This window comes from Lutjanus erythropterus, chromosome 22 (assembly GCF_056507025.1).
Source record: "Lutjanus erythropterus isolate fLutEry1 chromosome 22, fLutEry1.hap2, whole genome shotgun sequence".
Lineage (NCBI taxonomy): Eukaryota > Metazoa > Chordata > Actinopteri > Lutjaniformes > Lutjanidae > Lutjanus > Lutjanus erythropterus.
Genome location: NC_139338.1, coordinates 16,426,367 through 16,440,209, shown reverse-complemented (window position 1 = coordinate 16,440,209; position 13,843 = coordinate 16,426,367). Strand labels below are relative to the sequence as shown.

The 13,843-nt window shown below is 40.0% G+C and overlaps 1 protein-coding gene across 1 annotated transcript in view; it reads right to left on the bottom strand.

Annotated features, from left to right (window-relative positions):
- LOC146306788 (uncharacterized) overlaps positions 1-13,358 on the bottom strand; it is a 43,677-nt gene extending 30,319 nt beyond the window's left edge. Inside the window, exons 1-2 of the mRNA XM_084710755.1 lie at positions 12,617-13,358; positions 3,340-3,492 (exon numbers count right to left, since the gene is read on the bottom strand). Coding sequence (XP_084566881.1) covers positions 3,340-3,492; positions 12,617-13,280 — 817 coding nt within the window. The 5' untranslated portion in view covers positions 13,281-13,358. The remainder of the gene's footprint in view (positions 1-3,339; positions 3,493-12,616) is intronic.
- Positions 13,359-13,843: the final 485 nt, after the last annotated feature.

The window sequence follows — 13,843 nt, the reverse complement described above, 5'->3', positions numbered from 1 at the left end:
TCGAATCAATCGGAATAAAAGTCTGCCTAAAAAAGGTCGAGTCAAGTGCACACACACAGAGAGACGGACGTTACGTCACAGCTACTGCAAATAATTCACTACTGCCAAAAGGTTAACAATGAAACTCGCCTCCGCATTCATAAAGTGTACACACAACAGAGCCCGGCTGATACACCTGTGGGCTGACAGCAGCTTCTCACATTTCTATTTGTATCGCTGTACAAGTTGGCAGGTCTGCAGACAGAAATAAGAGTACACAAACATTTTATAGGCTACATTTTATGCAATCCTGACCTGTGATTCAAGGTTTGAAATCCCTTTTGCATTTGTTATTATCTGATTTAACGTACAATGGAGTTTACGCTTCAACATGTACCATTATCTTGTACAATACTGTTTAGTGAAGTGAACAGTAACATATCCTGTCTCAGTACTATGTTTATCATGATTTTTAAACACAATAGCTTATAAAGTTCTTTCCAAAATTATCCGATATGTTATGTAAAGTCATTTAGTATGAGAGGAAAAGATTAAGACAGCGACTGGGCAAGTGGCAACCTCCAGGGCTGAAAAATAAAGTCAACACTGAAGTGCCACAACCTGAAGTTCTTTGAATGGTCACTGGCTCTAATAGCAGGTCAGTCCCCAGTGGCTCCCATATTCATATTTAATCATTTTGGTCTCTTTAGCTAATTTTCCCCTTCATGACAACTGTACAGATGGTCAATTTTTATACAGTTCACTTGTTTAAATTATGTTGAGGCTTGAGGTTATGCATAATTAAGGGCGTGCCTGCTTTGAGTGACAAGTGGGTACTGTCACAGGTGGCTGGCCACTAGGTAGCCACCTCATTTGGCCGTCTCAGCTACACCCACGCTCCACCTCTTTGCCCATTTTTGGATTAGCCAGGAGTCAGCCGAGTCAGGCACTGCCAATATGGCAACGGTCAGAGCCACCACACTGTGAGCCTCTGTCCACTATTTATTATACAGTCTATGGTTTAGGATTGTAACTAGGAGGTTGTTTTCATAAAGTATTGTTAATTTTCAGGACTTTTATTATTATTAAAAATGTCAGACAATAGTGAAAAAAGCCCATCACAATAACAGAGCCAAAGGTGACGTCTTCAAATTGTTTTTGTGCAAAACAAACAAAAAAACATTCAAATTGCAATTATATAAAAATGAAAAAATGCTAAGTCTCACATTTGTAAACCTGGGATCAGCACATGTTTTTTAACAAATAACTTAAAACTTATTCTGTCTATCAACTAATCAATTAACTGATTCATCATTTCAGCGCCAACTCTACCGTCCTCTTATTTTATTCTTGCCTAATGCTATTGTGACGGCCACAGGTCTTAAGTCTGCACTGTTTTTCCTGTGTTCCTGCCTCTGCTTTTTCCTTGCAGATTCTCTCCCTGATTGCTTGCCCCTCCCTCCTCATTTGGGGGATTGCCTCCACCTGCTCCTATTCACACATTTATTTTGGTAAGAATCACATTATAAACACTTTCCTGAACTAAAGTGAGAAGAAGAGGAGAGAGACAAATAAAAGGACAAGAGGGAGAGAAAAGCAGAGGACAGAAAGACATGAGGAAAAACGGCAAAACAGAGAGGAGGATAGAGTGAGATACAGAGAAAGGGTGGAACTGGACATATGCGTACTTGGCTGCTTTACCCCGGCTCGTCTCTGGGCTTCTCCCGTTACAATCCCGGCTAACTCAGGTCAGACTAAATAAACCCTAAGAACAAATTCTTCATGTGAGGGGCAGCACAGTGCAAAGGTCAACCTAATGTCAGAGATCACATTCTCAAAGGAAAAATAAAATAGTTGCAGCCACTGTCACAGTGTGCTATATTGGGCCTTTTGCGACGACCCCACAGCGTTAGCATTTTTTCAGTGCCTACTGAGTTGCAGTTGTGTCTCCTGCTTATATGTTACAACCATAATGATGATATACTGTACAGCCCCCGGTGAAAGTGGGCCAATGCCAAATGCTGGTATACTGCCAGTGTTTGGTGTGTGCTAATATCTGCTTTCCGAGAGATCTGACTCAAGTTTCATTCTACTCAAGACATTTTAATTTTAATCTTCAACATTATCATCAGAGAGTTTCCTTTTTTTTACTGCATACCATGGAAATTAACAGAAAACACAGATATAACAAGTAGCCTGTGGGGTGTGTAGTTAGCCCACTGAGTTAACAGAACATAGTAACACATCTGATTTCATTCTCACTTTCACACCAAAAAATAACATGTTGACAAGGAAAATTATGTCAGCTTCTTTTTGCTAACAAATTAAGAAATCAAAAACCCATGAAACATAATCTAACGCAGATGATAGTCGTAATATTACCATGCATATCAAGTTTTATGTAAGCAGTTGTTTTCAATTGTATATACCAGGGTTTCTAAAGGGCTTTGCTGAGTGAAATGGAAATTTAATACCTGTTTCTCAATCACACCAGCCAAAATAGGAGTATGGATGGTGGTCTATGATCATCTATTATTATATCACATTTTTAGTATTTCCTAGCAGCATACGACAGTAATTCCTAAAGAGATAACTACTTAAATTAATGAGCTGTGGATCCAGATAAAGAAAGAAAGAGTGGATAGAAGGATGAGTTTTGCTAAAACACATTTTTGCACTGTGAGTATATGAGCATCTGAGTTACTACAGCTAGCAGTAAAGTGACAGTGCTTGCTACAGATCTGATGTGCCAACTGAACACAAATACGGGATTTAACACCCTCCTACATAAACAACTGTCACACTGTCACAACAATCCCACTTTAACTTTATAGGTATGTAACGTGACCAACATCAAGCAGTTGGATACAAAAATATTTTATAACTAATGTTACTGGTTAGGACAACAAAAAGAAAATATTTAAGAGTTTTTAATCTTCTTCTAAGGCATTTATTTGAGGGGACTGAATTAAATGCTTTTCAAGGCCTTTCAAGGAGTCAATTTACAGAAAATACATCAACAACAATTTTGATGCCCCAAAACAACAGAATAAACTGACATCCATGAATATATGCCTGGATGACAACCTGTTATTACATGACCTAAATTCCAAACTTAACTAAACCATCACTAGAAAAACACAAGTATTTCCATTTGTTGAGGAAAACAACTAATATTCACTGGTTCCAGCTTTTCAAATGTAAGAAACAGCTTTTTTTCCATTTTTATATCACTGTGAATTGAATACTATTTGGTTTTGGACAGTTTGTTGAACAAAAAAGGAATCTGAAGTAATAACTTTAAATTAAAAAACATTCAACCCCACATAAATCACTTTGTATGTATGTGAGTGTTTCTACCTTTAATGGGCTGCTTGACTTCTCCGTTCTCCCTCTTGATCTCGTTCACCACTTTGTGCTTCTTCTTCTCCTTTTCTCTCTCTCTGTCTTTGACCTTCTTCTTCTCTCTCTCCTCTCTGTCTCTCTCTTTCGCCTTGTCCTTGTTGGAGTGCTCTGTGGAAGTGGAGAGGAAGGTTTCAGGTCTCGACAATAGAAACACATTAGCATACTTGCTCACAAACACACACATTACACTCCACTGATTTTTTTTTTTTGCAACACCTTAACCGAACTCTTGTCAGGTGCTTAACCCTGGCCGTCACCCTTTAACTTTTCCTTTATCTTGTTGGTCTTCCTCCTACAAAAGTGTTTGGCTTTTCCCTCGCAACAAATTCACCTCTCCACCAAGCCTCTCTACTCTTATCTCTCATGTTTCCTCAGCACGGTAATTACCTCCCAATTCCCTTTAAGACTGCAGCAGCCACTCTGCAACTTCGATCATAACCTTAAAGCTTCATCTCATTGGGATATAACTCACGTTTCTTCCCCCAAACTGCCCCATGTTCTGCCTCCTCAATATATTTTCTGCTCTTTAAAAGTCTTAAAATCCCTGGTTGCTTTTGGACTCATTTTATTTCCTCTTCCAGCGCTTCTTCTCCGTCTGACAGAATCATTTTGGTGTTGAGGGAATATTGCAGATCGAGGAATTGGAGTGCACTCATTGTAAATCGCTGTGGATGAGAGGATCAGTTTAAAATGTAAATATACCATTACACACACCTCTTCAGCTACTGGAGTGTCTTCCCAAAGGCAAACTGTGCGCTCTTAGAATCAAAGGTACTGACTAGAACCATAAAGGATTCTTCAGCTTGTCTCCATAAGAGGATCCTTTTTGGTTCCTGGTAGAACCTTTTAAAACAACTAAACCCCCGCTCATAGACAGCCTGTCATAGTCCTTAATAACAGAGCGAGCTACAAGTGACACATGAATAGGCAATCATTTAACAGACAAGCCCCACGTGTGCTTCCTCCCTAGCTTACAAACAGCCTATCATATCCCTAGGTGCTGGTGTGGCCTGCAAACACTTCACAGATGTGTTTTTCAGTTGCCCCATCAACATGAGAAACAGCGTGGAGTTACACGTGAGACAACAAACAGTGTGAGTGACACATGAGATGAACAACAAAAGCGACAAAATGAGTGCAGATAAACAACAACTCACTGGTGTGGCAGTCTGTTATTGTTTTGTTTTTTTTAAGTCGGACAACCACTACCAGGGGGAGGCTCGTTCATACAGAGGGAGCTCGGAAGGAGAACCGCTGGTCCTTCATGTTGAAAGGAGCGGGCTGAGGTGGACAAGCAGGAAAGCGTTGAGAAGGAGAAGGGTCTCATGCTCTGACACTCTCTGACATGCTCGGATACTGTCACCACGACTCAACCGCTGAGAAATGGAAGAAACTGAACGGATGGATGGACCAAAATCAATTCAACACAGCAAACTTATTTTCTAACCTCAGCTACTTCCACAGTACACAAAATGTCATCAATCACAGGCAACATGATCAAAAATTATCGATAACCACCGATATGAAACTTCACAATTATGATAGGCTTTTTAGCAATATCGCCCAGGCCTAATGTTTTCCCAGAACCCACCCAGGAGTTTCTACCAAGTTCCCTTTTATATTTCGAGGGTTTTTACCTAGAACCCACCCAGAGGCTTCTACCGAGCACCCTTTTACACTCCATTTCTGCCTAGAAATCAGCGAGGGCGTTCTACCAAGACACTGTTTATATTGCAAGGGATTTACTTAGAAATCCACCCAGGGGGGGTTCTAGCAGGAACCCTTTTAAATTATGGTAAAAAGAACCCAGGATGAAAGGGCTTCTTTGGATGAAAAGGGTTCTTAATGGAACCCTTAGTCTTACAAAGAACGCTTGACGAACGGTTTCTTCAAAAAAAGGGTTCATCAGAAGCAAATGGCTCTGGGTAGAGCCTTCAGCCCTTCAGGAGTCTGAGTGTGAATAGGTGTAAATCAGCATCTCTCACCTCAGAAACCCTCACCTTTCTTAAAATAACTTTCATTTTGTCAAATCTTTAATACGTCAGTTTCTTTGATTCTTTGTCTCCCTTTCATTTCCTCATAAAGACATTTTTTTAAATTCCTTTATTTTTCTTTTCCTGATTCTTTCTTTCTTTCCTTTGCAATGAAGTTTCTTCTTTGAACTCAGCCAGATCCGTCTTTAAAAGGAAGCCGTGTTTTCAGACTGTTCACTCTCCTGTGGACGTGTGGAGTGGGAACATGAACGCAGTGGGGTTGGACGCGCTGTTTGTGGGATCAAAAGAGAAAATGCTTTGAAAGAAAAAAGGCTTAAAGGAGCAGTAGGAGAATTAGAGGTACATCGATACACTCTTTTTAATGATTGTGTTTAAATAAATACCTTGGTATATTGATGTTTAGTGGGTCGTTTTTTTTCTTTGTCACTTAACATGCAGGCAGTCATGCCCCCTCACACCCTCTGGTTAATAGGAAGAATGCCAAGAATGTTAACAAACCATTTTAAGAAAATAAATGCTGTGAAATTACCTGACACTGTACAGTAAGCTGCCTGGAGGAAAAAGAAACACAGCACGTTTGGAAAACATCAATTTAGCACCACAGGAAGCTGCCTACAAAGGAGCACTCACTCAGATCTACTGCCAGATTTATAAAAACATGTCAGACCATGCCAGAGAGGTAACATAAACTTTAAATTTAGAGGCAATGGGAGATAAATTAGCCCAGGTGGCTGACCGGGCCTTAAATACACTGATTTATCACAGCTTGAGAGGGGGGTCTTTACTCTCAAATGAAGAGGAAACCATCCAAAGGCTTGAGGGTCATTGAGTTCAAACTGGCGAGTAAATGTAAAAGAGTGTCTCTCAGGGCAACACAGCACAAAATCTTGAGATGTAATTGATTCCGAAATGAATGGGACCCATGAAACTGATATGTTTTTTTCTCATTTTGTTTTCTGACTTTCATGCAGGAGAGGGTTTTGAAGGGGAACACAGCAGGTGGTTTTCACTGTTTGGATGATCACAGGAGAGAAAGCACCTTGAAAGGTAGAAGGCCAGAGGCAGGCAGTTTGTAACAACTGCTACACCAGTATGCACACATATCTAACTTTTTAGAGTCAAACAGCATCATTATTAATTCAGAAAGTCAAAGGGGTATCCACACTTTGATGTTTGTTTTTTTTTGTTTTTACCTTCAATCACCTGTCCTTAAAATTAACTTTAAGTATATCATTTAACTCAAATAACCTGCAGCACAGTGTTTAAAACTGTAGTCCAGCCAGTTTTGAATGTCTGTCAGCAATGTGATAAAGACTGGCGACCTGCCCAGGATGACCTGAACAAAAAATAGATGACCTCATTCTATCAAACTTACAAACCTTGATATTAAAGGGCAAAATCTCCACTTTTTTATGCGGATGTCCAGACACTGTAGATGGTAAAGGTTAGTGATGCAAGAATACAATGAATATCGCAATAAAAAAATTAACACCATACTGGACTGTGACGATATCTAATGTGATATTACATAGTTATTATTTCATTTTTGTTTTTCTTATATTGTTTCATAAAAGGCCTGCTTCTGACTGCTGCATTGATACTGTCTTGCAATTGTACATGTATAATTCATGCATTCACTACCAAAGCCAATTCATGCGAATTTCTTGCACTTTCTAAGGTCATGGCTGGCTACTTTTAGTTTATTTTATTAAAGAAGGAATGCAGAAGCGCTTTTGAGTCCAAAAATGTGCACAAAAATACTGTGTACATCAGAGATTTTTTTTTATAAAGGACATTTTTTTTTTTTATTTTAGTAAATGTGGTCAATTGAAACAATAAATTCCTCAGTGTGTGCTACACTGATCAAGACAGCTGAGTTCTCCTGCTCACGGAGCCATGCTGGCACTGCCTACATATACCAGGATGCATTGCTGACAAGCTTCTGACGCCCACGCTTATGTTGCCATGTATCACCAGTGCGGCATATTGCTATTACTTTGTTGGAAAAAAGACGTAGCATTACGTAACACAAATACTGATCTAGCACAGCCTCTGGATACCAAGAGACTAGAAATCCAAGTTGAAATAGCCTGTAGTTCTTCTTTACAGCCAGTGACATCACTAGATGCAGGAAGAAAAACAGATTCTGCAGCAGGAGAACTCAGCTATCTCTGTCAACCTAGCAAGCAATGACGAATTTATTGCCTCAACTGGCAACATTTACTAATGACATCGACTGGACACCCACATGAAAAGTGACAAATCTTGCCTTTCATCATATCAGGGTTTCAATACCCTTATTATTTACATAACTTATATTTAGCATTCATTTCTACCTTCTGAGAATTTGATGGTATTACTGACTTTTTCCTTTCAATCTCTGGACATCTTTCCATTAGATATTCTTGGACTGAATCATGCAAATTCCCATTTACTTTGTGGAGAAATCTCAGGGCTCCAAACATTATGGTGAGCTTACCACTGTGAATACCATGAAGCCCATGTAAACAAAATGCCGTAGACTAACAAGCAAATAATTTCTAAAGTAAATTGCCTCACTGCAGCATGCAAGAATGAAAAAAAAACAAAACAAATAAATTCCACCAAGGCCTACGATGTGTGTGTGAATATTTAAGGATGTATAAGGCGTAAATGGCTAAAATTATACAGACATACTGTAGTAAAACATATATCACCTCTATTAGTCTGTCATCAGCAGCTCAGCAAACATTAAACTAGAGCTAATAGGGAAGGAAAGATTAAGCTGGCCAGCCAGTCTGAGGACAACCAAAGTACAAGACATTTTCTTTCTGGATCAGTGCAGTCGGACCCTAAAACTCCAGGTAAATGTGCCCTCCAGGAAAATCCTGCTCCTCCAGATGGTTGATCCACCCCTGCTGGTGTGGCAAGCCCACGCTTCACCATTCAAGCTCATCTCAAAATAATTTAGCAGTGAGGTTCATACAGTCTTTGCCATTCTATTGAACTGCTATTGCACACGCACAGTTAAGTGTCTTGTAATTTTTGGGACTGAACAAATGACCCGCCCGACAGTAACTTAATTGGGTGCTGATTGCAGCTAAGCTTCATCTTCTCTCCCTGACCCCCTCCTCGCTGTACACAGCCACACACGGGCAGTCCCAGACAGTCAGCATGTTGCATTTACATGCACACAAAAAATCTAATTACCGCAAATTCAGACATTTACATGATTCACAACATCTTGAATTCCCCAGTAACATAAGTCTACATGACTTCTTTATGGACCATTGAGAAGCTGAATAATCAGGAAATAGATGGATTTCCTTGGTGCTCACTGTTTAGCATGCATTTAAGTACTGGTAATACAAGTTAACACAGAAGGATTAAAAGCTGCAACCCAAACCCAACCTACTACCAAAAATCACTCTTTTTATAACAAGCTGCTTTGCATCAGGCACAATCTGTGACTGTATTTCAGCTTTTTTTTTTAATTCAGTTATGATTTGTCTGAATTCAACCTAAATGTGAGAATAATCAGATTAGGAGAACTGCATTTGGTCAGAGTGTGTGTAAATATGCTGGGTGTCAACAACAGGTCACACAGCTGAGCTGAATACTACAGCTGGTCTCAGTGTGGATTAACTGACCTTTGAGTTAAACAACAATTTCTTTCACACTACATCAGCCTGCCCAACGCAGCAATGTCGCCTCGTCTTGGCCCACTTGTCTGGGGTACTTTGTCAGACTCATGTCTCTTATTTCAATACCAAATGTAACCAGGAGTCACTGCTCCCTGGCAGTCGCCTTCAGTTCTTACTCCAACATCAAACACGCCACTAATAATATTGCTATGATGGTGCGATACTCTTTTGAACCCTGCAGGAAATTCTGTCCCTTCCAGGAAGGTCAGAGCACAATTGGCGATCCCAAAGCCGGCAGGACTCACTCTCTGGCTCAAGGGCTCAAACCCAAGTCTTCCTGTTGAACAGCAGTCTGTCTCACCACTGGACTGGCTTGCCACTCAACACATTTAAGAAAAACACTTTCTTCTTTCAGCGACACCTTAAGACCGTGTCGGCTGCAGCAACTGTGTCACAGAGTCAAGGGAGAAGAAGACTGACATACTATTACCAGTTTTTACAGGAAGGTGCAGCTCAGACTGGAGCATTTTAATCCCTGAAACATTTTGCTCAGGATTAATGTTTTCCAGCAACACTCTGCTCCACTTTCATGTACTTCCTCATCTACACATTTGAAGCTACTCAAAATAATTACAATCTCCTACTGCTGGCCAGTGAGCAGCTCACTGTGGCAATCAGAGGAGAAGTGCTTTGCTCAAGAGCACCTCAGTGGAACCGTTGAAGGACAGCTATTTGTTGTTGCTTATGGTTGTGTTAGAATTTTCCCAGTTGGGTCCAGAAATGAAAATGTTTTATTTATTACTTTATTGACACCAATGCTATCAATTCTGCTTATCGTTCCAATTCTTTATCAATTACCATATTGATTCCTGACCAGTCTTAGTTGAGCTGGATGTAGCCTGAGTCTCTCATCATCTGTGGTTGAAATGAGAGAATATTTGTACAGCATTTGTTTTTAGTCAGATTTTTTAGTCAAAGAAAACAGCTGCTAAGCCTGTCTGTGTTTAGCGCTAATGTTATAACATACTGCTGCTCTGTTGGCAGTCGCACTTGTGCACTGAGTATCAAGTATACAGCATTTAGAAAATTGACGGTAATAATGCATAGAAATGTGTTTCTGTATATTGATGGCGCTATTACTTATCTACCAGCACTACTGTCATCTTTCTTTTAAAATGATGAAAAATGCTTTGGACTGTTTCTTCCTCTCAGCCACAACTTCTACTCGTTTCCAAGTTTCCAGCTACGCAGCATAGGACTCGGCGATTAGATTAATATATGGGCTATCTGTGAGTCCATCACCAGTTGGTTTTTTGGGGCGATTTTTGTCATTTTATTTTGCTAATTTAATGGTCTGAATGAGTGAGTGCTGCAAATATGACGGCAACTGTCAGTTGTTGGTTACAGTCCTCGATTCCCATCCCTAAAAATATTGCAGCCTAAAAAGCAAAGCAAAAGTGTTTTAAAAATATTCTTAACATCGTTGCAAACAGCATCAACAGTTTTAAAATTAACATAATATACAAATCAAAATGTACTTCTTACCCCACTAACGAAACTACACTATTTGATCTATTCATATTTTTAAATCCTGATTCTGTGTTTTAACACCAGCCTACATCTGTTCTGAAACCCATATAAAGTAAGAGAGCACATCCACCACAGACTGTTGTTTACAAGGCTGTGTTTCTGTTAGGGCTACTGGCCAACAACGCGTCTCGTCGTGGTGTTCACGCTGACTGCAGTGACTGTTCAGAGCATGTCATGACCTCTTAAACTACCCAACTGGAAAAGGGTGACATCATGCACTTACACACTCACTTGCATGTGTCCACTCGGTATTCCCAGTAGTGTCTAACCAGTAACACTCACACACAAATAACATTTACACACACTGGCATACATAAATGCATACATAAAGATATGTTTTGGTACGACAATGAAAAACAACCACCAAAAAAGGACAGGGAACAAAAAAGCTAAATACAAGATACCACTGATCAATACAATACTCGTATTAATACTTCTATCCATAAGTTGGTACAAAAATGCAAAGAAATGAAAAGATTCAACTGTTATTTTATTGTTACTGTTGCTGAAATAATTGTAATTTTATTGTTTCATGAGTTATTGCATTTAGCTGCATTTTCATTAAACTGAGTAAAATAAGCCCACAATTTTGAATGTTTAAAAATTTGAATAGTATCTATTTTCTTTAGTTCTCTATGACAATAAACTAAATATCTTTGGGCTGGGGACAACACAAGATTTGAGGACATCATCTTGGGCTTTGGGAAACATTGACACTTTTTGCCATTTTCTGAACCAGACAACTAATAGAGAAAATTATTAACTGATTAAATGACAATAAAAATAATCTTTAGTTGCATCCCTAAAATATAATACCAAATGAAGTTTTAGATTAGATAATGTACAATCTGGAATTGTGGATATTCTAATGTTGTTGTTTTTTATTAAGTCATTAATAAATAGTTATTGTTCAATATTTTGATAATAAAGGTTGTCCTGTAGGCCTACAGCAACATGACAATAATTATTCATAATTTATTTAACCGATCTGCTCTTCTACCTGAGTGAAATTATTCGTTTTTTTCCTCTCACCCATCCAAGTGGCATATAAGTGGTCATACTCAGACCAAAACTAAATGCGATACAACTGATTATTTATTATTACTTATTTACTTGCTTCCACGTGTGCAGCATTACTTAAGTGTAATTATAAAGGTTTCAGTGGTAAAATAAGTTAATGGAGGAGTAGGGGAATGAACACAACACGCTGCGCTTACACAACTGTGGAACATGGAGTAACAACAAGCTGTGGAGCTCTGAGTCTGTTTCCCATACAGCCTGAGGTTACAGAGGGGGGCGTGGTGCTCTACCAAAACAACACTTACCCTATAATGGCGGGCGGCTGTCATATTGTTATGACAGCAGCATGTAGTTTTAATACAAACGCCACTCCAAAGAAAATAAAATACATATATATGTTATTTATGTTACAAAATTACTAACAATTTAGATTAATATTTACATAGGCACGAGAGCGATTATAGCTTGTTTATGCCGTTTATAACATCTTAGTTCGACTCTATAACATTATTGGTAAACGCGTATTGAATAAAACACGTTATATTTCGACGTAACTACGTAGGAATTCCACAGCTAGTTACAATGTAACAACCAGGTCGCGCGTGTGCTGCCCTGGAACGTTGGAACGTTGCTGTAGAGCTCGAGGGTTCACGAACTGGTGAACAAGAAGCGACGAAAGCTGGCAGCCATAGCCCGCAGAAACATCGACTAAACTGGGCTTTATATCCACTCAACTCGATGTAAACATCTTTTGTAACGTTAATTTATAAATAAGAGTAACTCCCGAGTGGTATATTGGTTCCTTTTAAAACGTTTAGGAGCGCCTTTTCAGCGATAGCTAGTCCGAAAACGGGACTGTCCAGACAAATTAGGAGGCAGACAACTGCACACTCAGTCCGGGCCACATGTACACATAGCCCACTATAAAAGGACATAACTCTAGCCTACTTATAACACAGAACTCAAACTTTAAGTAAAATCTAACCAAAGAAAATAATGGCCTACCTTTGGGTGGCAAAATGACCTCTCCATTTTCCCTCTTCACCGCAGAAGAGTTATTTAATCTGCTGATATCGTTGTTGTTGTTGTTACTAACGTTACTCCCCGAGGTCACCAACAGTTTGTGTTTCTTTTTCTCTTCTCCGCCTCCTTTCCCCTTCTCTCCCCTCTCTTTCTCCCGCTGTTTATCTTTATTCGGTTTCTTGGGTTTGGAGGAGGAGGAAGGCGCTTTGTGGAGGAAGAAATCGCTCTGTTTGAAGACTTTATGTATGTTTGTTGTCGGTGGTTGGGATCCACCGGCAGCAGGCACAACAGGAGGGTTGGTGCTGCTCGTCTTGACCGGGCTGAAGCTCCACAAACCCGCGCTGCTGCCGCTGCCATAACTCTGCTGCTGCTGCTGGAGTTTGCCGCTGCTACCGTTGCCTCCCACTCCACCTTCCCTGCTGAGTTTCTTGGGTTTAACGCTCCGCTCCTCGGCTCGGACCTTCTTGGGCGGCGGCGGGTTGAAATCCCGGGAAGACTGAGAGCGGTTGTCCGGGGCTCCCTTCGCTTCGCTCGGCTTGACGAGCGGGGTTTTCGCGGAGGCGACCGCCGGGGCTACCGCAGTAGCAGCAGCCGCAGCAGCAGCGGCGGCTCCGGTGAGGTGAGCGGAGCCCAGCGAGTCAGCCATCTTGAGGCTTCTCTCTCTATTTACTCTCTTTCTCCAACGGCCGCCGCTGCTGTTTTTTGCGCGACGTGCAAGCAGGCAGTGAAGGGGCGGGGCAGAGGTTTGATTGACATGCAGGCAGGAAGGGGGCGGGACTAAAGCTTGACTGACAGACAGAGAGGGAAAAACTAGAGGCGGGGCTTAGCAGCTGTTTATGTAGGCCTGCTGTTAATAAATTTTGTAAAATGAGCAAAACTAAAAGAAAAGTCACAGAATAGTTTAAACATTATAGATTATAGGTTCAATATACAATTATATATATATATATACACAATTTTACTTACACTGATGCTGATATCTTTTTTCACTGGGTGTGTAATTTTTCAAAAAAATTGGGTTTTTTTTAGAAGAAAAATTCAGAATATCACATGATACATACATAGAAATGTGGTGGCTGTATATTGACACAAACATACAAAAATACTGAAAATATTAGGATGTGATGCAGCCACCAACATTTTGTATTTATATCATGTTATTATCAATGTTTTCTTAAAGGAATCAATACCAAATGAGAAACTTGTGAG